The sequence below is a fragment of the Candoia aspera genome, chromosome 1 (assembly GCF_035149785.1).
Source record: "Candoia aspera isolate rCanAsp1 chromosome 1, rCanAsp1.hap2, whole genome shotgun sequence".
In the NCBI taxonomy this organism is placed as follows: domain Eukaryota; kingdom Metazoa; phylum Chordata; class Lepidosauria; order Squamata; family Boidae; genus Candoia; species Candoia aspera.
In genome coordinates this window covers 6,270,953-6,293,728 of record NC_086153.1, presented here as the reverse complement: position 1 = coordinate 6,293,728, position 22,776 = coordinate 6,270,953, and the positions used below count along the sequence as shown (strand labels likewise).

Genomic DNA, 22,776 nt, shown 5'->3' with positions numbered 1-22,776 from the left:
TGGTCCTTCAGGTCTTCCAATGGCGCCCCCATCGCCACTGTAACTGAGTCCCTCCACCTGGCTGCTGGTCGTCCTCTTCTCAACTTCTTTCAACTTTGCAAGTTGCCAGTCCCTTCTTTAGAGAAGCAGTTCCTTAGCTCCTGTAGTAACAGCAGAGGAAATCTCAGCAAGGGTTCCCCTCTTTCTCTGAGATATGCCCCGTGAGCGCCACAGAAGGTAGCCCCCACACAACAGCCTTTGCCCAAAAGAACTGATCAATAAACTTTGGGAATTTTGCAGAAGTATGAAAAAGAAAAGAAGGTGGCCTAAAAAAAAAAAAACAGCTTGCAAAGGATTGAGTGCTGTGTGCATGGGCATTCATCAAGAGGGGGGGGGTGCTCACATGTGCAGACAAAGCCCCTCCCCTTTTCTATGTGCAGCAGACATTGCAATGCTGAACGTTGAGGGGAGGGGAGGGAAGAAGGGAAGGCAGGGTGGCATGTACTATTCTGGAAAAGAGCATGGCTGGCAGGTCACTTAAAACAGTGTTTCTCAACCTTAGCAACCCGTGCTGGCTGGGGAATTCTGGGAGTTGAAGTCCACCCATCTTAAAGTTACCAAGGTTGAGAAACATTAGCCTAGAACCTTAGCCAGGTACATTCCATATTGCAACAACAATGCATTTTGAAATGGCTATTTTTTTCCTTTTATTGCTGTTTTCCCCCCATTGTTTTATTATTCATTTTATTGCTTTTTTGTCATGCATTTTGCAATGTGCTCTTTTTGATTTTTACTGTTCTTCCCCTACAGTTTTATTTTCCATTTTAATTTACATTGTGTGTTTTGTATGAGTTTCATGTTTCCTTGGTTAATCTATGCAATTCCATTGTCAACTACATAGCGTGAATTTTAGCATTAAATCCTGCTAGGAGGATTGATAGCGTGGCTAGAGACCTAGACCATTCTAAATCAATAAATATATCCTTTTAAAATGTTGTTGTTTGAAAATGATAGCTCTTCTCCATTGTTAGTCATGTTAGGAATGATGTTATTAAGGTAATGAAAGCTATTTCTCTCTTGCAGAAGGGAAAAACTGGTGCTACGCCTCACAACAGTGTCGAGACCCAAGTTGCAAAGGTAACTTTCAAAACTGATCATTCAATGTACTGAAAAACTTGAAACAGGAGCAGGTGTTGGGGGGGAATATACAATTTATTATATTTCTTTTTCTGTGGAGTGGCTGCTATGGGAAGCTATGGAAAGAAACATTGATTGTAACAAATAGAAACAAAAACATTGAAATCTTGGAGGGCTTCTAGACTGCTTTGCTGCCATTCCAATCTTGCACTGAAAAGACCCTCTGACTGCAAAGATGAACTTCTTGCATGCTTTTTACTAATAGCGTGACTATGTTTACATGGAATCTTATGGCAGTCGGTTGGAGCCGCTGAGAGAGGGAATAAATTTCTAGTCATGTGCTCAGAAAGGACGTCTATCGGAGTCAGAGCTGGTTTGAGCCCAGGGAATTGGGGTGAGGCAAATGTTCCTGCCCATGAGAAAAGGGATCACTCATAAACCTTGCAGGACTGCAGAGAAACTTCCTTCTAAAAGCCCAAACTCCACATTTCAAAGGAACATTGAATTCAATACTTCTTTTTCTGTGGTTTCCCATCAACATATGTTTGACTTAGTTCCCCTCAACTCATAATATCACAAGCTGCCATTTTTACTTTTTTGACCCAGCATAAATCAGCATTTCACCTTTTCTGCTGGTCACTCAAACATTCCACACGGGAAAAAAATCCAGTACTGATACTAACATGGCATTGCAACATCTTGTGTCAATGAGTTCCACAGGCATTGCACCACTGTAGATTTCATATTCCTACATTGTAGATTAAGACGCAACCTTGCAGATGTGGTTTGCCTTCCTTCCTTCCTTCCTTCCTTCCTTCCTTCCTTCCTTCCTTCCTTCCTTCCTTCCTTCCTTCCCTCCTTCCATCCATCCATCCATCCATCCATCCATCCATCCATCCATCCTCTCATTCTATAACGACCATTCCCACCCAAAATGTATATGTTAAATCCATATGGAACAAAGTTACAATCCCTGCTTTGGAATAAGGAACAGTGTTTTTTTAATTAAATTAACTTAAACAATATTGAGAAGAAGTTGGAATCCCCTTGGGAAGGGGAGAAGGAAGATATATATACAGTGACTAAAGTTTCCGTTGAGTCAAGCATTATTCCTTTATGATCATTTTCTTGGCTACAACACAGATACAATTTCCCCTGGATTTCTTCCTTGATAATATTTTACTCCCCAGTATAACCTACTATACTGGAATTCTTTGGTGGCCCCCCATCCAGTGCTAAGCAGGCAGTTGTCCTGGGGACTTCCTGAATACATCTGCGTCATTTTCTTAGATGCAGCACTGAAATGACTTTCCTCTTCCACAATTTTTTTTTATTCCACAATCAAGTCTACAGCCTCGGACTTCCTTGTGGTCTCCCATCCCAGCAGTAACTAAGTGTAACCCTGCCCTTCATGAATATGTTCATGCAGTTTTATTGGTATGATATAGAAATGATTTCCCATGGCCTTCTTTTAGGATGTTTTAGACTTCTTATTCCAGCTTATAGCCTGGAAGTCCTAAAGACCTCAACTTCGTAAACTCTGTTTGCAGGGAATCATGGTTACACTGGCCTTGATTCAATCACCATCAAAGTCCTTTTTTAAAGTCCTTTTCTCCTTCGGCTCCCATCCCTGCAGAGCCTCGTCTATGGGCAGAGCTATATGAAGAATGTGAAAACCGCAAACAATCTCCAGTCAATATTCTCACCCGGCAGGTAAAATATGATGACTCTCTGAAACCATTTGATTTTAAAAACTACAATATCAAGTCCGACCGCAAGTGGATCGTGGAAAACAACGGACACACAGGTGAGAAGCAGGGATATCTTATGACAACATAGCAAATAATGCATTTCTGATTAATCTGACCTTTAATCTAAGGGTGAAATGGGACGTGTAATTATGTTCACTGATTTTCCCAGTAAATGATGCTTCTTCGTTTACAGGTAGTCCTTGCTTAATGACCACAATTGGGATTGGAATTTCAGTTGCTAAGCGAAGTGATCATTACATGAATCTGACCTGATTTTATGACTTTTTGTGGTGGTTGTTAAGCGAATCACCACAGATGTTAAGTGAACCATGTGGTCATTAAGAGAATCACACAGTTCCCCATTGATTTTGCTTGCCAGAAGCCAGCCAGGAAGGTTGAAAATGGCAATCACATGACCATGGGATGCTGCGACAGTCATAAATGCGAACTGGTTTCCAAGTGCCCAAACCATGATCATGTGACTGGGGGGATGCTGCAATGGTCATAAGTGTGAGGACTGGTCCTAAGTCTTTTTTTCAGCACCATCATAAGTCCAAACTGTCACTAAATGAATGGTTGTTAAGTGAGTACTGCCTGCATAGGTTTTTGAGCAGCCAGAATTCCATTTCACTGAAATGAATGAGTTCAGGCCAGTGACTCAGATTTCCATACATTTTTGGATGAGCAAATGCTATTTTTAGTTCATGTTCAGGAACCAAGTTGTTTTGGTTGGCGGTTGGCTTATACACACCCAACTTTTGTGGTGTGTAAGCAGGGGTGACCTCTCGGCAGGTCCAGAAAGTCCAGACACTGGCCGTAATGGCGCAACTGAAGTGCTGGCCTTTCTTTATGTGTGTAGCATGTTTAATGTGCACAAAAAGGGGAGGGGTTTTAATCACACAGCCATGGCTACCATCCTGACTTTTTTGACCCCCCTCCCATGCTGCCCCTGTTTGTAAGCCATGGACTATTACTGGTGTCATTCGATGATGTACCACCCATGCCTCATATCAAACCCATGGATTTCAAAATAGAAGTTTGGAAAACTGGCTATTCAGAAGTATTAACCTAGTTTTTCAGAAATCAAATTCAGCAATCAGGTTGGTGGGAGATAAATGTGGTTCAGTGGTTAAGTCGTGTCCAACCCTTTGTGACCACATGGACCACAGCACACCAGGACTTCCTGTCCTCCGCTCCCTCCCGGAGTTTACTCAGATTCATGTTCACTGCATCGGTGATGCTGTCTAGCCATCTCACCCTCTGCCGTCCCCTTCTCCTGTTGCCTGCAGTCCTTCCCAGCATCAGGGCCTTTTCCAGTGAGTCCTCTCTTCGCGTTAGGTGGCCAGAGTATTTGAGCTTCAGCTTCAGTATCTGTCCTTCCAATGAACGGTCAGGGTTGATTTCCTGTAGGACTGACTGATTTGACCTCCTTGCAGTTTAAATACCACCCAGCGTCACTGGGAGTCCAACAGCATATACATTTAATAAATTATTATTATTATTATTATTATTATTATTATTATTATTATTATTATTATTTCCTAGTGTACAGTTTTTGAAGTGAATGAATAACATTTTGGGTCTTGTAAAGACTGCATTTTGTCTTCATGTTTAATCCCAACCCTCTCACTCTGTTCATGCTCTTTCTAGAATAGAATTCTAGATTTGTTGTTAGAAACATGTTTTTTTTTTAAAAGAAACTTACATGCACATTTTCAGATTTAGTAATCCTGTAGTGATGCATTTGCATCCCCAAAGTTGTTGAGAATTGGGCGGCATACAAATTTATCACCACCACCACCACCACCATCATCAATATATATGTATCCTAAACTTTTTATATTCTGTTTTGGTTTTTAAATTTCATTCATTGCCTCGAGAGCTCACCAGATTGAAAGAGCAGGTTGTAAATCAAGTCTAAATTGAGCAAAGAAAATAACACTGAGTTCATTTGCTTCCTGCCAGTCCAAGTCCATCTGGATGGAACCGAGATGGTGGAACGCGGCGGACTGACTGGCAAATACAAGGCTGTGCAGTTCCATTTCCATTGGGGGAGTGAGGTGGGTGAGAAGCTGAGCCCTGGATCCGAACACAGCATCGATGGAGTGAGATATGCCATGGAGGTAAAAACAACCAGAAATGTTCACGTCCAAACTCTAGAATCAGAAAACATCAAAAAACACTTAACTGGCAAAAACAGGATAAAAAGCAGGCAGGGAGGGAGGAAGACATGAACAAGAGACAAAAATTAACCATCTCTACAGGTAGTCCTCGACTTGCGACCACAATAGGGACTGGAAATTTTGTTGTTAAGTGGTGTGGTCGTTAAGTGAGGCATCACGTGACTGCACTCAATTTTAAAACCTTTTTGTGGTGGTCATTAAGCAAATCACCACTTCATTAAGTGAATCACATGATCATTAAGCAAATCATGCAGTCATGAAGTGAATCACATGATTCCCCACTGATTTTGCTTGTCGGAAGCTGGCTGGGAAGGTTGCAAATGGCAATCATGTGATCCCAGGATGCTGCAACCATCATAAATACATGCTGGTTGTCAAGTGCCTGAAATTTGATCACGTGACCGCGGGGATGTTGTGATGGTCGTACGTGCGAGGACCAGTCATAAGTCACTTTTTTCAGCACCGCCCTAACTTCGAATGGTCACTAAACAAATGGTCATAAGTTGAGGTCTATCTGTATTTATGTTGCTATGCTGGAAACCATGCTGTGGGTGATTAGCATGGAGAGTCCAGACAGGAATGACCTTCAGTTATCCCAGCTTATATAAATGGCAGCAGAATAGATTTGGAAAGGAGGACACCAGGTGATCTCCCTCTATTCTGCATCATGAAAGAAACAGTTTGGTGAATGGGGATGATGTAGCTAACAGTGGCCACTGTCATGACTCTTCAGAGATCCATCTCTGGGGATTCCTTGCTGACTCTTGGCCCTGAAACTTTTTTTCATGCCCAACTGTCACCAACAAATCTTCAATTTCAGCTCATTCATCAAAGATTCAAAGAGGCCAAATGGAAAGGAAATAAAAATCTGGATTGGTGCATCATGCAAAGCCTTAAGGAGGTATGAAAAACAAAGCTCCTGGCTTAGCATGGTGTGCAAATCCTAGACAATAGTGAGTTATTTGCTCAACAAACCATGGCTAGCTGATGTATCACAAGTGTGGGATTCTGTTGCCATGGTGGGGCTTTCAAAGTATGTAAGCATGGAAAAAGGCGCCTAAAGATGCCCAAAAGTGGATCATGATCTAAGTTTATTCACTTTGATAAATCCGACATCTTGGTTTCAGAGTTAAAACCAGGTTTCTTTTGTGTATTAAGTTTTTATCACCCTTCTTTCTGATTTTATAGGGACTTCTTAGGAGAGAGTGTGTGTGTGATGATGGCAGCTGTGGCTATGCTTGTTCCCTTGCTGACTTTTAAATACTGCCCCCCCCCCATTGACACCCTTGTTGGCGTTACAAAAACATTAGAGGTGTATTTTAGCCAGCTGAGACTCGAATGGTAAAGGGCCTTGATTCACTCCAGCCTGTGACTTTCCTGCAGCTTCACATCGTCCACATTAAGGAAGAATTTAACAACGTATCATCAGCGATCCAACGAAAAGGCGTAGCAGTGCTGGGATTTTTTATGACGGTATGGAATAGGTTTGAGTTCTATTGTAATATTTTTATAACGAACTTAAAGATTTAGAACAAACACACCTGGGTCCATTGTTCCTCTCATCCAGTGCCTTCCAGTTGTATTGAAGCACAAGACCCATAATCCTCACCCATCACACCCTACTGATCTGCCCTCCTACGCAGAGCAGGCTGCATATCTATATCTTGGCCAGATGGTGCCAAGCCTCTGTATAGGCACCGGCGATGGGTGAGACCCCCTGCCTCTGAAGGCCTCTGCGCCACTCCCAAACCAACCTCAGCTTCCTCCTTCTAGAGGCCTTTCTCCTGGGGTGGTGGCAACACGTTTGCTCCCTTTCTGCCTGACATCTGGGACGCTGCTCTTCTCCCCCCCACACGCTCGCCCCAGCTTGCAGGACAGTTCTTGCCACCATTCCTGCCCAGTTTAGAGGGCATCTTTTTCCTTCCCCGGTACTGTGATGTCTGGACTGATCAAGCTGCACAGAGCATAGTCCCCAACCCATTCACCTGAATCTTTTTTCTCCTTCTGTATTCAATTAAAAAAAAAAAGACTTGTGTCTTCTTCAGAGAGGGCAGAGTTATAATTATTGGAAGTGGGAGAAGTTTTAAAGCCCTACAAATAACTATTTTTCACTGTAAACCCACACAAAGAAGGAAAGAAGGCGAAAAGGACAGACAGACATAGAAAGAGGGAGGAAAGGAGGGAGGGAGAAAGGGAGAAGAAAGAGATAGGAAGAGGGAGGGAGGGAGGGGAGACATAGAAAGTGGAAGGAAGGAAGGAAGAAGGAAGGAAGGAAGGAAGGAAGGAAGGAAGGAAGGAAGGAGAGAGACAAAGAGGAAGGAAGGAAGGAAGGAAGAAGGGAGAGAGGGGGGAGACATAGAAAGAGGAAGGAAGAAGAGAGAGAGAGAGGGAGGGTGGGTAAGGAAGCCAATAGGAACTTCTGCAGTTCTGCAGTATGTGCTTATGCATAAAGCCCACATAACCTTCAAATGCCCCCTTCTCCTTCTGTGGTTCCCGCACTATTTCAGTCTGAGCATTGAGGGCTTACCTCAGAAGCACAGCAGATACCGTGCTGGGTTAACTACCCTGCAACTGCGTTAAGGAGATAGGCTGACATAGCAGCGCTTCAGAAACAAAACTGACACCAGTGCAGACCCTCTCCCAATTTCCTGATGCCTCACCATCCTGGTCCCCTTTCTCTGGACAACCTCTAGTTCCGAAAGCTTTCCTTGAAAGATTCCCCCCCGGAACTGGTCATCCTCCTCAGTTGTATTTGCTTCCAACAGCAAATGCTCCAGGTTTGGTTCTTGATAAGTTTTCCGCTGTTACAGGTTGGCAAAGAGAACAGTAACTATGAACCGCTCATTTCAAAACTAGAAGTGGTCAGTGCTGCAGGTAAGGAGATGGGACCAAATACAAGCGTGAATTTAATTCAATTTAATAATTTTATTTCATTCATTGGATTTTGAGAGCATGCCACTCCAAAAGAGGTGCTGAGCAGCTTATAATTTTTAAAAGACATAATTTAAGAAACATGACCACCTGGACAAAATAACGTTAATAATCAATAATGTTAAAAAAAAAGATCCCACCAGGGCTCCAAAGAGACCCCAACCCCAACCCCTGGCCTGGCAACAGAGCAGATCTTAAGGAGACTTCCAGAAGCCTTGGAGCAGGGTTCCCCCTCCAGGGTTCCATGGTGCCCTCAGGTTCCACGGGAGGTCACAATTTATTTAAAAAATTATTTCAAATTTGAGCAACTTCACATTAAAGAGGTAAGTTTCATTCTTTATTTTCAGTTTAAGGACACTGTTAGTTAGGCTGACCATACGTCCTGTTTTGAATAGGACTGTCCCGTTTTTTTAATATTTCCAGACCATCTCGTTGTTTTAATATAAATGTCCATTTTGTCCCATTTTCTTAAAAACCTTACTTAAAAATCTGAAAGTTCCTGCGAACCGGTCAGAATGCAGTCTGACTTTGAGTGGAAGGAGGGGGAGCTCAGCAGAAACGGTGGGAAAAAAGCCACAGAGCTCAACCCGGTGGGAAACCTAAAAAGGAAAAAACAGGATCAGCTGATAGGCGGTGATCAAAGGGTGAGCTGATTGGCTCCTGCCTTGGAAGGGCGGGAAGAAAAGAATGTAAAAGCACAGCTGGAGGAGGAACGGCTTGTTGGGGACAACCATTCACTAGACTCTCCAGCCAGCCTTGCCTCTCGCAAATGAAGGAGTCTGAAGATTCCCAGCCCAAGAAAACCGGAGAAGTTCCTGCCTGACGATCCAACCCGTCACCCAGCCCTGCCCCGTTTTGCCATCCCAACATCCCGTTTTTAACCCCATTCTGTTTTGCCATCCCAATGTCCCATTTTTGTCTCAAGGAAATATGGTCAGCCTACTGTTAGTGCATATACATATATATATAGGCTTACACATGAAACAAATATAATAATTTTGTAAGTTCTGGCCTATATTTGAGCCTGGATGTTCACTCTCCCCTTCTCGGTCACTGTCCCTGAAACATCTTCCCATGCATTGAGTTGAAGCATGAGATGCTCCAAAACATCCCTGCTCAAATCTCCCAAAAGGAGAAAATGGCCCTGGGAAACCGGAGCTATTTCTCTTATTTATTTTTAAAATGTGTATGCCTACCCTTCAAAACTGAGTTTTCCTGAAGTGGCTTATAACTCAAGTTCGATCTTCCCTTTTTGCTGGCTAGTCTTACTGTGAACAAGCTCAGGTTTCAAGTCCATTTGCTAAGCAGAGCTGTGCTTGCAGAACTTCCATCTGGGGCACCAGCAAGTCCAGTTCAACTTTGAGGAAGACACAAGACAATGGAGGTGGCCCTTAGCTTGCGAGGACTCCAGTTGGACTGCCTGGAAGGACGGTTCTCTCTCATCTGGGAGAAGATGTCCTCCGACTCCTTCAAAATGACAAAGCAGGTGGCAGGACTTAGCTAACCCCAGCTGATCTTGAGAAAGTTGAGCAGAATTGGACCTGTTCAGTACATGGATGGGTGTAGAGCAGTGTTTCTCAACCGTGGCAACTTTAAGAGGTGTGGACTTCAGCTCCCAGAATTCCCCAGCCAGCTGAGGAATTCAGGGAATTGAAGTCCATACCTCTTAAAGTTGCCACAGTTGAGAAACACTGATGTAGAGGGAAGAAGGAATGGCCTTGAAGGATAGACCAAGACAACAGACAGATAAAACAGACAGGCCAAGGAAGTAATCTGAGAAAGCATCTCAGACATGACTCTCCCTAGTTCACATGGAGATAAAGGGAGGGAGGGAAGGAAGCACATTCAGACTTGTTATTGAGATTCTGTTATTAAAGCTTTACGATAAAAGTAGCATCGACCAACACGGCATTGGTTTTCTAGTCTGATCTACTTGAAGTGCTGACAGTGGGAAATCACCAGGAAATCCTCGGGCTATGGTTTCGGTTGGGGAGTCGAAAAACATCCTGGGAGAAGGCCTTGGTGAACCACTTGTGTATCGTTGCCAAGAAAGCCATGTATCCCCATCCCCATAATCCCCAGGAACCAAGCTGAATTTAAGGAATGCTTTCCGTATCAATGTGACTTCTATAGCAAGGTTGTGCCATGAGAGGAGAATAACTCTCTCCACCATTTATTCAGGGAAGAAAACAGAGATGCCAGCTTTGATGCTGGGATCCCTGATACCTGAAAAGAAGGATCTCACCAATTTCTACCGCTACACCGGCTCTTTGACCACGCCCGGCTGCAATGAGGAGGTGGTCTGGACCTTATTTGAGAAGCCCATTGAACTTGACATGATTCAGGTGGGAGAGACAGACCAAGGAAAGGCAGGAGCTGGTGGGAGGGGAGTGTCTCAAGTTTTTCAAAAAGGCCCAAACAAAGCAGTGGGGTGCTGTTTTGTTTGGGCCCATTGTTGCTTTGTTGCATCCTAAGCTCTGCCTCTTTTGGGATGGACCGGTGATAGTGCAACGCCTGTGAAAAAAGGTGGGCTTGGATCATGATGGGATCTGCCTGACCTTCCTGCAGACGCCAAGGTGCCCAGTTTTCAACAGCGGATTGATTTTTGTATTCTAGTTTTCTGCTTCTGATCTTTTGGACTATGTGTTTTTAAATGTTGTTAACCTCCTTGAATGCTGGCAATACAACAGGAAAGAAGGGAGAAGAAGGGAATATGTGTGTGTGTGAAAGAGAGGGAGGGAGGGAGGGAGGGAGAGACATAGAAAGAAGGAGGGAGGAGACAGAGACAGAAAGAGGAAGGAAGGAAGGAAGGAAGGAAGGAAGGAAGGAAGGAAGGAAGGAAGGAAGGAAGGAGAGACATAGAAAGAGGAAGGAAGGAAGGAAGGAAGGAAGGAAGGAAGGAAGGAAGGAAGGAAGGAAGGAAGGAGAGACATAGAAAGAGGAAGGAAGGAAGGAAGGAAGGAAGGAAGGAAGGAAGGAAGGAAGGAAGGAAGGAAGGAAGGAAGGAAGGAAGGAGAGACATAGAAAGAGGAAGGAAGGAGAGGGAGAGGGAGAGTGTGTGTGAAAGGGAAAGAAGGATTATTAATATTTTGGTGCCTTATTATTCAGTCAACATAAATTCCTCTGTATCTATTTTGACTTTCAAACAGCTGTATTCCTGGGAAAGGCAGAAAATTAATATTTTGCTGTCTTGTTGGTTCATAGATGGGCAAATTCTGGAAAAGCCTGCATTTTAACAGTAACATGACACACTTCATGGTGGACAATTTTCGACCAGTTCAGCCTCTGAATTCCCGAATTGTCTATAAATCGAGCTCGAACGCCCTCTTGCCCCCAAGGAATCTGCTCCTGCTGGTCCCAACTGCTGCGTATCTTGCCTTCGCTTCCATCCAATAAAGAGTTGGCTGGATCGTCTGAACAATTTGCACTGAGTGACCCTGAGCCTCATCTTGAAAGCCTTCAGCCCTTGGTGTCTCACAGCCACAATCTGGAATTTGTCCTAACAAGGTGGTCAGGATTTTAGGGTGGAAACCTATCTTCAGATGTTATTATCCTGTGTTAAATAGATCCATACAAAAGGCCAAAACAGATCTGGGAAAATCATCCAATCCAAATGATGCATACTTCTTTGCAATAATTTAAGAGACTGAGCCTGGAATATTATTCTCACTCCATTTCCACTTTCCAATTATAGGTCTCTATTGGAATAGAGAGAGCCAGTTTGGTGTTGTGGTTAAGGCATCAGGCTAGGAACTGGGAGACTGAGTTCTAGTCCTGCCTAGGCACAAAGCCAGCTGGGTGACCTTGGGCCAGTCACTCCCTCAGCCCTAGGAAGGAGGCAATGGCAAACCACTCCTGAAAAACCTCACCAAGAAAACTGCAGGGACTTGTCTGGGCAGTCTCCGAGAATCGTATATGATTGAACAGATAAAAAAAAAATATTGGGATATAAATTCAATCAGATTCCCCTCCTCCTCCTCCTCCTCCTCCTCCTCCTCCTCCTCCTCCTCCTCCTCCTCCTCCTCCTCCTCCTCCTCCTTTTACTATTGCATCTTTGAGAACTTTTGTCCATGCACTGATTTTTAAGTATTATTTACATCACACCAGCCATTAACCACTTTTCACCTGGCAAGTCGTAAACACCAGCAGTGTGAGAAGCATTAATTCAGCGTCATGATTTAGCACCTTGACATTTGAAAACCAAAGTGTAAGTGTCTGTACCAATTATTATCAGAGGCAAAAAGGGATTTGCAGGCTAAAATTGGCAGGAGAGAGAAGGATACTTAACCTATCCTTCTTGACCAGGATGTCACATTCAGATTGCCACGAGTCCACGAGGACTTTCTTTCGCCCAAAGGGTGCAGTATTGAAGGCTTTTCCTGCAGTGATACAAAAAACTCTAGCTGGCTAAAAATAAAGAATATCATGGTTTGCCATTCAACATAAGTTTATTAAATTAAAAAATGCTGTGAAACAGCTTAGTCTTTAAGCATAGTAGGAATAATGATATTAATAATATTAATAATAATTATCATTATTATTATTGTCGGTTTGCTGGCGTAACCAGCTTTTTGCCTAACCAGAACGCCGTTATCTGGTTTCATTAGTGGACTGATAGGTTTTATAACATCTGCATCTACAAAGTATTGTGGCAGGGTGATTGGGTGTGTGTGTGTGCAGAATATGCCTTGGGGCACTGCATATATTCCATGGGCCACAGGTTTGAGACCCCTGCCCTCTATGCTGATTTTTGCTTTCCAGACTTTTCGTCTTCCAGCATCTCTGCATCGCAGCTAAGCTCTTTTCGCTAACTGGAGTGCAAAAACACATTAGTTAGTTATGTGGAGGGGAAACATTGGCAGAGAAGACTTCCAACCAGGGGTGCCTAGAGAGTATAGTCAAAAAAGCCAAGGTGGTAACCATGACAGTATGATTGAACACCCTCCTTTTTTTATGTGTGTCACACTGCCATCTTGACGTTTTTGACACCCCTGCTTCCAATCAATACATTCTTCCTGGAATAGATCTGCCGCTCTCACTCCATCTTAGCTGCATTGCAAGTGGCAATCTTGGTCTTCTGATCCTGGACCGACTCTGACCATAGACCCTTCTGAACAGGAAGCCATATAAACCATCTTCCTATTCCAGCTGAACCTGATTTTCAGGTTTTCAGGTTTTAACAGAACCAGTTCTTCCTAAGTTTTGGTCCTTGTGTTCTGACACTGGACTTATCCCACAACCTCTGTGTCCCAGTCCTGTCTGATTTCAGAAGGCTGCCCAAGGCTCAGTCTTGGTGTTCCACCATGGTGTTACCTGGACAATGCATATATTTTTTTAACTAAGTAGGTATAATGCTCTATTTTTTTGGGAAAGGATCATCTTCAGCCACATTCCCTCCAAATATGTTGGGTCTGTAGCTCCCCTAATTCCAGGCAGTGTGATCACTGGGAATTGCAATCCCATCTTATCTGTGGTTTTGAGGGGAAGAATCATCTACATTGAAATGAAATGAAATGAAATGAAATGAAATAAATGAAATAAATGAAATGAAATGAAATGAAATGAAATAAATGAAATGAAATGAAATGAAATGAAGAAACAAATATTAAGATGTTTCCAATCCAGACAGTCAGCCTCAAATTTGGGAGTTATTTTTTAGCAACTCCTTACCAGCCAACCATGTTCTGAAGCCAACATTATCCTTCTAAAAGTGTAGATATGACAAGATCCATTCCTTTCTATCCATATCCAATGACAGCTCATTGCAGAGCAGAGGGACATAACCTAGAGCTATCATACCTGAGCTGTGAAACTCCACATGACCATTAGATGGCAGCAAAGAAATGCATAATGTTGCCATCTGGTGGGCATTGAGATGTTTGCAGCCCAGATCTGGTAGCTCTCCTTACAAGAATCTTTCCAAAATATTTCTGAATGCTCTATCCCAAAACATTGAGCATGACACTAAAGTGACATTCTCCTGTTGGTAGTTTTCAAAACCAGGTTAGGCAACTCTGGCTGGGGAACCGCACCCACCAGATTTCTAGGGAGGGGGCAAAGCTAACATTCATCAGCAATGAGATGCCTCTTAGCAGGAGGTGGCCCTGCAGATATTTTGGAGCCAAGCTTCTATCAGACTTCCAAGGATGATGAAAATCCAAAAATTCTCCACTCCTATGTTTCCTCTTAGAGAAATGCTATTCCTTGGATTCTTGTCTAAAAGCAGAGGAAACAAGAAGTCTTTATTTTCTAGCTTCCTAGAGAGGAAGCATGAAGACCAAGTCAATGTCCATCTTTCACACATAGAGGAGCGAAAGTTTGCCAAAACCTGCCTGCTATTTGCATAGGAATAAAGCATTCTGGAGATCAAAGCATCCTTTGATCCTTGAGGATGGTCCCACAGCTGTCACCATTTCAGAAGAGGCATTTCCTCCAAAATGAGGAAAGGAGGACATTTCTTCTAAAATGGTTTTGAAGTGCTTCCATTAAGAAAAGGATTCTTCTTAACTTTCCCTCTTCTGCACTCTTCAGGCATCTTTTAACCAACTGAAACATTCTTAAATATAATTGACTAAGGGCTTGCCGGAGTCCAGTTGCTAAACTACTGATTAGTGATTGTTTCTTTGCCCTTCTAACTGCTGCTGTACTTTCTTGACTTTTTACTGATGTTTAGCTGGCAATACCTTAACACATGCTTTTAACAGAAATAATTGGTGGTGACCTTTGTTTAATGCAGAGATGGCAGGCCTGGCTTTGCCCCAACGAAGGGCAATGGTGGCCATCAGAGCTGATCTTCTGCAGCCAGAAATTAAAATTTCTCTCTTATCTCCCAGAAATGCCAAGGGGGTTGACACGGAATGGTTGCACTTATGACCTGATCATTTTGTATATGCAGCCTCCTTCAACGTCCTGGAGCTTCTCTAGAGCTTTAAGAAGCACTGCAGATGAATTATTTTCTTACTTGCACTAAATTTAATAGCAAAGAGCTTATGAAAAAATGCAAATTAGTGAGATCAGGGAAAGAAACAACACAGATACGCTTAGAGTCTGTATATTTCAGATGAATATGCAAAGCCTCATCTGTATTTTTATACTATTTAAGAGCTTTTCTTCTGGGTTGGGGAGTCAAATGAATAAAAAATTGCAACTGAATTTTTCTGCCTGTATTTGCATTTTTTGAAACTATTCGGGGATACATTTTACAGGAAACATGTATTCTTAAATACACACACATACATACACACTTAGAAATTAATTGGTTATTTAGGACTTGACCAAAAACTTTTGGTAGTTGGGGGAGGATTTTAACATTTGGGGGGCACATTGGAAGACACCAAGTCAGCAGGCTCACATCCCTGTGAACACTGGCAGGATAAGGAAAAAGCATTGTTTATTCAGTGCACTACAAACCAGCACAAAAGATAGTGTATATTCTTCCCCCCCCCCGCCCCCCAATCACATGCACTTTCTCTACTTCTCGAGCCCTAAAAGGACGGAGCCAAAAAAAGAAGGCATTAGGAATGGGCTGGAGTAGTTTGCCAACGGGGGAATAACTATCCCGTAAGCCGAAACCAAGAAATATATTCAAACAATGAGGGAGACGTCACTGCCCCCCAGGTTACCAGAACTGTCCATCGCTTGGCAAACTGTGCTGCCTCAAAGCTTCCTGACTGCTCCGTCTTGGCCCGGGATTACATGCATTGGATCAAGAGCTCATCTGCAAACCCTTGCATCAGCAGATTGGTCCTGTGCTTTCCCCTTTGCATCAGGAAGCCCTGGTCTGGAGCAATAAGAACATTTTTAGGACCCCATTTTTGCCACTTTTCTTCCAGTCTCCCCCTATTCATATTAGCAGTGCAGTCCCCTGCTAATATGGGATGGAAGCCAACCATAAGCTGTAGACTGAGCTCTAAAACAGACTAAACATGGCTGGAAGAAACAGATATCCTCCCTCCCTTAAAATGTCCCCAAATGGCATCAGCACCCACAGGAGGCCAAGTCATGTGATGTCACTCTTATATACTTGCATGCCCTGTTGTGGCTGAAATACAAAACCACGGCAAGTTGGCACACGGGTCATGAGTTACAGCCTCTTTTCATTGCTTGGGCATCATCGTGGTTAGGGAATAGATAGGCAGCACGGAGAAGTGAAGAAGAGTGCAGAGATGGTCTTGGGGAAGGTATGCAGAGACCGTTAGCAAAACATGAACTCAGTCTGTGGAAATCAGAAAGTGTGAGAAAGAAACAGGATTGTCTTAACCCTTGTGGTGTAAGAGGGAGGGGAGAAGGAACTCTGCCAGGCTTTCGAGTCTGATACCAGCCCTTCAAGGTAGGCCAGGTCAGGAAACAGACACCCCAAGAAATACTGGAACTGTGCTTTATTGATTTGGGCTATTTGAAAGCTCGAGAGCATTTTCCTTCCCTTCCTCTTATACCAAAGAGACTTGGGGGGGGGGGGCAATCTTGAGTTTCCTTCTCACGCTTTCTTGTTTTCCTGGGCTGAGCTTGTGTTTTGCTAACTGTCTCCACATTCCTTCTCCAAGGTCATCTCTGCGTTCCTTTACAAAGCAGGACGGCTTTGTACACCACCTTAGTCCTCTGCCCTAAAGGCAGGACAGAAATCTAAGGAATTAAAAAGTAAGCATAACGTCCTACCAACTTGATGCAATCGGATTTACTCCTTAATCATCGTACTTTGGTTCAGATGTTACACTTAGCCGTTGCTTCCACTCACTGCGGTTGGTTTCTTGAAAACCACCATTGGCAGGACTTGCATAAAGCCACAAGGAAACCCCATTTTGATTTTAGTACACCCAAGCAATAAGTAGCATGTGGGACTTCGCAGCGTGCAAAGCTTGTGTTCCTTTTTGCAACACGTTCCTTTGCCAAGACCTTCCATTCCATTTCTCTTCCAACTATGTCCACCGTTTTCGTCCCTCCCTTCCAAATGTCAGTTAGCATTTCTGGGGCCACTGGCTGCACTCAGTCATCCTGGGCCCCTTAGGGAGTTTTCTGAAGATTTTCTGTACCTCTGCAAGCTTAGTTTCGGTGCACACCCCACTCCCAACCTGTCATGATCTGCCTAGCGCATTTGGTATGTTTTACCAATCTGCACTTTAGCATGGAGAACCAGGATAAATTCAGAAATAAAGGCTATCATTTGGCTAAGCATAAGGAGGGTGAGGGGTAATCCAGATTAAGGAAAAACTACAGTTGCCTGGATAATCACTATCTGGACCTAACCTCTGAAGGGTTGGTTGGTTGGTTTGATTCCATTTCTCTGTCCAACTTTGGATAACCACCTCCTTCACGAAAACAACCAGGGATCTGGGACAATGGAAAAGAAACCTGACAAACATCTAGGCTGAAGATGGGTCACCAGAGTTGATGCTGGACGTGGGCTTTTTGCTCAAGGAGGCAACAAACATGTGCAGCTATTTGGCAGAAGTTGTGTTTAGACTTAGCTCCATGGCCCGGGAAGGGCAGCTGAAGGATGGAAGATGGTCGTTTATTTTATCAGAAGTAAACTTCCTCTTCTGGGCCCTTCAAATGGCGCCAACACAGGTCTTTTGAGTTGAGGTGTGTGTATGTGTGTATGTGAGTGTGAGTCCATTTCCTGTGGGTGTTCCCTCGAAGCACTTCCACATCTGTATAGCAGATAAATAAAAAATAATGACCCAGACGTGAATCAATTCCCAAACCCAGGGATGAAAAAGAACATTAAGCAGAACACTGTGATCTCTTAATCCATCAAGATGAGTCCTGTTTGGCTGAGAGGGCCATGTCCAAGGGTGAATCCCAAATACTTTTCCACCACATTATCAATGCTCCTTTTTCCTGTTGCAGCTCTTAAATTCAACTATTATCATTACTATTATTTCCCATCAAGTCAGTGTTGATGCTTAGCAACCACATAGATAGATCTTCTCCATGATAATGTCCTTAGCCAGGTCCTTCACATCTTCCAGTGGTGCACCCATTTCTTCCATAACTGAGTCCCTCCCCCTTGCTGCTGGTCGTCCTCTTCTTTTCTTTCTTTCCACCTTTCCCACCATCAGAGCCTTCTCCAGAGAGCTGGGCCTTCGCATCATGTGTCTGAAGTAGGACAATTTGAGCCTGGTCATTTGTGCCCTGAGCGAGAACTCTGAGTTGATTGGTTTGATGATACAAACACATCTTAAAGTTGCCAAGGTTGAGAAACACTGTCCTATTTATTAAATGAAAACATTAAAAAGTGACAATACAATAGCAATTCAGTAGACATTGTGGCTGACATCTTGACTTTTTTGACTTTCCCTGCAGACATCCTGGAGCCACATTCAAGGACTTTGATGGGTTTGGGGGCCTGGGTTAGATGCTTTTGACTTAAACTGTAATGTTCTCACAGGTTGCAGTGCTGGTGATTCAAGCATGTATTTAAAGGCCACAAAAAGGGGACGGAGGGTCTAAATGTAGCCCTGAGGGTTGTTAAAACTCCTGTAAGGGTTTTGTGCCTCCCCAGGAAGATTTGGATCACAATGTTCCCTTGACTTCTCCCACACCTTTAGCCCTAAGTTACAGCATTGGGAGCAGGAACAAATGCATTCCCTTCTATTGGTTCGAAATCAGGCCTGGTTTCAGAGTTCATTTGCAGGGCCAATGGAATTTTGCACTGCAGTGTGCAAATGAACACACACACACACACACACACACACACAGACAAGGATGAAGATGTTAACAGCAGTCTATCAATTCCTATCCCTGTACAACTTTATTACATTAACAACTTAGGAGCCGCCGATTTCACAATGTGATATGACAAGATGTATGTTCAGGCATCATGAAGGCACACAACCCAGACACACAACTAGACAAAGCATCAATCCCACGTATTTGATAATTATGTCCTCTAATGTTTCCCAGGCAAAGATAAGGACGTGTTCATATATCACAGTCCAATCGCAATTCTGAAGACACAGACCCAGTTTTCTGGATTAATCCGTGGTTTATCCTTTATCCGATCCTCAGTGTATCTTTGCCTAACCTTTTTCAATAATCATTAATTCAGCATTATTCTCTCTCCCAATAGGTAACTTGGTTGAGCTTATCTTTGTTATGTTCAAAGGTGATGGATGAGAGAAGGTATCAAATTATGTACCAAGTGGAGGGAAGAAGAGAGAAATTGTATCTCTTCTCCCTATAACAAAACTAAGTTGAAGCATAGAATTATGGAGTGGGAAAGGAATCACAAAGATCATTTAGTCCAACCCTCAGCAATGTGCCAGAAAATCACTTGAACCATCCTTGAGAAGTGGCTGTCCAGCATCTTCATAAAAGCCTTCATTGACGTAGAGCCCACAGCCTCCATAGGAAGACCATTCTACTGTTGAATGGGTCTTACCATCAGGAAGTTCTTCCTTATATTTAAATGAAATCTAGGTAGCTGCAATTTATACCCATTATTTCTATCATAGTTTCGGTGGCCTTGGAAAAGAGTTCCTCACCATCTTCCCTGCAGTTTTCTTCATCTACCTGAACCCTGATATCACATCCTTCCTCCATCTTCTTTTCTCCAGACTGAACATCCCTGGATCCTTCAGCAGGTCCTCAGAGGGCAGGTCCCGTGTCATCCCTCTAACCAGGGACATCCACAGAGCATGGTCACAAAAGTCAAGGTTTTATTTATTTAATCATTTTATATGGCAGCCTCTCTCACAGATACGACTCTGGGTGACTGACAAGACATTAAAAACTATAGGAACAACAGTATCAACAGATTATAGAAGATAAAAAGTGGCAGCGATGATGATGCAATTGAAGTGGTGCCTGCTTTTATGTGCAGCTGATATCTTGACTGTTTTGACCATACCCTACAGATACCCCTGTCTGTCACCCCTCTCTGAATCTGCTCCAACCCATCAATATCCTTCTGGAAATTCTTGTTAACCCAGAACAAGTTGAAAAAAATACACAGCAGATACAGAGAAGCACCAAGGGGGGTGTTCAGTTTCCAGGATGAAGGACCACTTTTTCAAGTGCAAGAGAATTTCCCATAAGTCTCATGCAGAGTGCACAATTTTCTGCTACCTGCTAAACATATGAAGACTCCCTTGAGACCAGCAAAACTGGGCATCATCTTGCCCAATCAAATCTGCCAGTCCAGTTCAAACATCGCAGGAGAATCCCCAGCTTTTGAGAAGTACATGGCTGTGGGTTGGATGGGAGACCTTTTCAGTCATGGCCCCACATGTGGTGTAAAGGGTAGATTGTTTTGACTGTGTGGCTGCCATCTTGACTTTGTTGAACACCCACACACACACACCAGATGCCCCTGGAAGCCGATTGCCATTGCCTTCTTCCAGAAAGTTCTGTTCCAGTTGTTAAAAAGCTTTATTGACTTTCAAAGTATAGGTAAAATACAAAATGTAGGATACAGAACTAAAGAAAAAAGAAAAACTACACAAGTGCAGAAATAGATAGAAAATATAGAAAGAACGTGACTTCCATCTTCTCCAACACAGACATAAATGCATATTATACAAATGTAATCTCTTACCATTAGTTTATTTGTCATATTTATTTTATTTGTCATATTTCTTTACTGCCCATCTTGTATTATAACGACTCTGGGAGGTTTTAGTTAAACTTCTAGTAACATTATTTCTATAAAATCAAACCATTCAATCATCAAAATCCAAAATCAAAACTACATTTTTTTCAGATCCAAGCAGATAATCCAGAAGTGGTTTCCAGATAGAAATAACCACCCAGAGTCCCTCCTTGTGGGGGGAGATGGGCAGTGATAAAAATTTGGTAGATAAATAAATAAATAAAATCCAATCACAGTATTTTCTCTTATCAATGCTGTCAACTTAGCCAGGTGTGCCAGTTCCATGAGCTTAACCATCCATTCTTCCATTGTGGGAATTTGTGGATTTCCATCTTTGAGCATATAAAAGTCTTGCTGCTGTTATCATATATAGAAACCAGAATGTTTTGTTGACTTCCCAATAAACAATAACTCTAGGATTCCCTAGTGGTCTCCCATCCGAGAACCAACCAGAGTCAGCCCTGCTAGGCTTCCAACATCCATCAAAAGTAGCTACTTGTTGACGTCTATCTTGCCTAGTCCTCAAACCTGGGAAAGTGTGTGACGGGGCCTTCTCATTGCAAAGCTGGCGTTCTCTCTCTGAGTTGTAACCTGTCCCATAATGAAATTAGCAAGAGGAAGGGAGTACTAACTCAGGAAAAGGCACCCCCCACACACTTGATTTGGTACCAGATTCCCCGCTCATCATTCACAACTTTCCTTTGCCAAAACCAGCAGGCCAGTCATGCATTTAATGCCACATGTTGTGTGTCTTTATCAGCTCATAATTCAGTTGCAAACTAAACAAATGTGAGCCAAAAAAATATCTGAGGCATTCTGGCACCAGCCGTTATCTATTTAAATGTCCGTGTGTGCAATCGAGTGAGTCAAATAAAATGTACTAAAATTAGTTTTGCTCTAAATGTTTCTGTTTTCCATTATCCCCGCATACATGAAATATTTGAATACTGTTTGGACTACAGCTCCCATAATCCCTCGCCAGCAACTCTGGATGATGTGTTAGAGAACAGCACCTCTGGAGGGACCAGGCGAGAGAAGGCCAATAAAGAAAACGGTGAAAAGATTCTGGCCGGGAATTTTCACAGGGGCATTGGCAGTGGGGTCAAAAAAGTCAAGATGGTGTCCTCAACAACACAATTAAAGCTCCACTGCTTTTTGATATATGCTGCATGCAGAATGCACATAAAAAGAGGCAGGGCTTCAGTTGCATAGTTACAGCTGTCAACTTGACCTTCTTCAGCCACCATTATGTCAATAGGTTAGAAATGTGGTTGCACCAGGGACATATGCATGGAGGGGAGGTGTAAAAAAAGGGAAGATGGCAGCTGTGGACCATCTTGACTTTTTTGACCTCCCCGAAGATGCTTTGGGGTTGGATAAATTTTTGGCTCTTCCTGGACACAAGATGACCATTAGTTCCTCAATTGTAGAGCCCTTGGTGCTCTCTGAGCCTGGTTGTTTCCTTGCAGACGTTTCATGACCCAACTAGGTGACATCATCAGTGCTGGTGAAGGTGGGGTGTGCTCCCTGTTTATATACAGTAGCTTGCCCTGTGCCAGTGTTGGTTGCTGGGGGGTGGTTTTCTCCTTGGTAGTTCCTTCATTTGGGTAATGAAACATCTACAAGCAAACCACCAAGCTGAGGGAGGACCAAGGACTCCACAGTTCAACCTTGAGCTACAGAGATTCTTTTCTATGGGAAGTTCCTCAATTGTTGGGTACCACCGTGGAGAAAAATTCTTTTTTTGGAATAAACAGCAAAAGGGTGATTAGAACATTGATTCTGGAAAGTTACAAACAGACTAAAGGTCCAGATGAATTTGAAATAAGATTTTGAATTTAATTATAAGAATCCTTCCCATGGGAAAATGCTGTTGTTTTGAATTCTTATAAAAAACATGATAGGATGGGACTTTAAAGGCTGGACACTAGAGGGAACCAGAAGGAACTAAAGATTACCATTAAAGGAGAAGAACATTTAAATTTGACTTACTAATACAGAATGGAGCAAAATTAACGTTGGACATATTGAAGGATATTTGTGAACAATGGACCCAGAAGTTAATTTTAAGAGTGTCTGCCTCTACAGATAGGCTGAGTTTAAAAGTTGTTATGGAAGAGGAACAAGTTTTACTTGACATGATTGAGACTGATTTGAAAGTGGATTTAAAAATGACAGGCCACAAGAATGATGTGGAAAAAGATGC

At 43.0% G+C, this 22,776-nt stretch overlaps 1 protein-coding gene across 1 annotated transcript in view; it reads left to right on the top strand.

Moving 5' to 3' along the window:
• CA4 (carbonic anhydrase 4) overlaps positions 1-11,377 on the top strand; it is a 31,207-nt gene extending 19,830 nt beyond the window's left edge. Inside the window, exons 2-8 of the mRNA XM_063291039.1 lie at positions 1,063-1,116; positions 2,753-2,923; positions 4,833-4,990; positions 6,434-6,523; positions 7,861-7,924; positions 10,163-10,326; positions 11,186-11,377. Of these exons, the coding sequence (XP_063147109.1) occupies positions 1,063-1,116; positions 2,753-2,923; positions 4,833-4,990; positions 6,434-6,523; positions 7,861-7,924; positions 10,163-10,326; positions 11,186-11,377 (893 nt within the window). The remainder of the gene's footprint in view (positions 1-1,062; positions 1,117-2,752; positions 2,924-4,832; positions 4,991-6,433; positions 6,524-7,860; positions 7,925-10,162; positions 10,327-11,185) is intronic.
• The last annotated feature ends 11,399 nt before the right edge of the window (positions 11,378-22,776 follow it).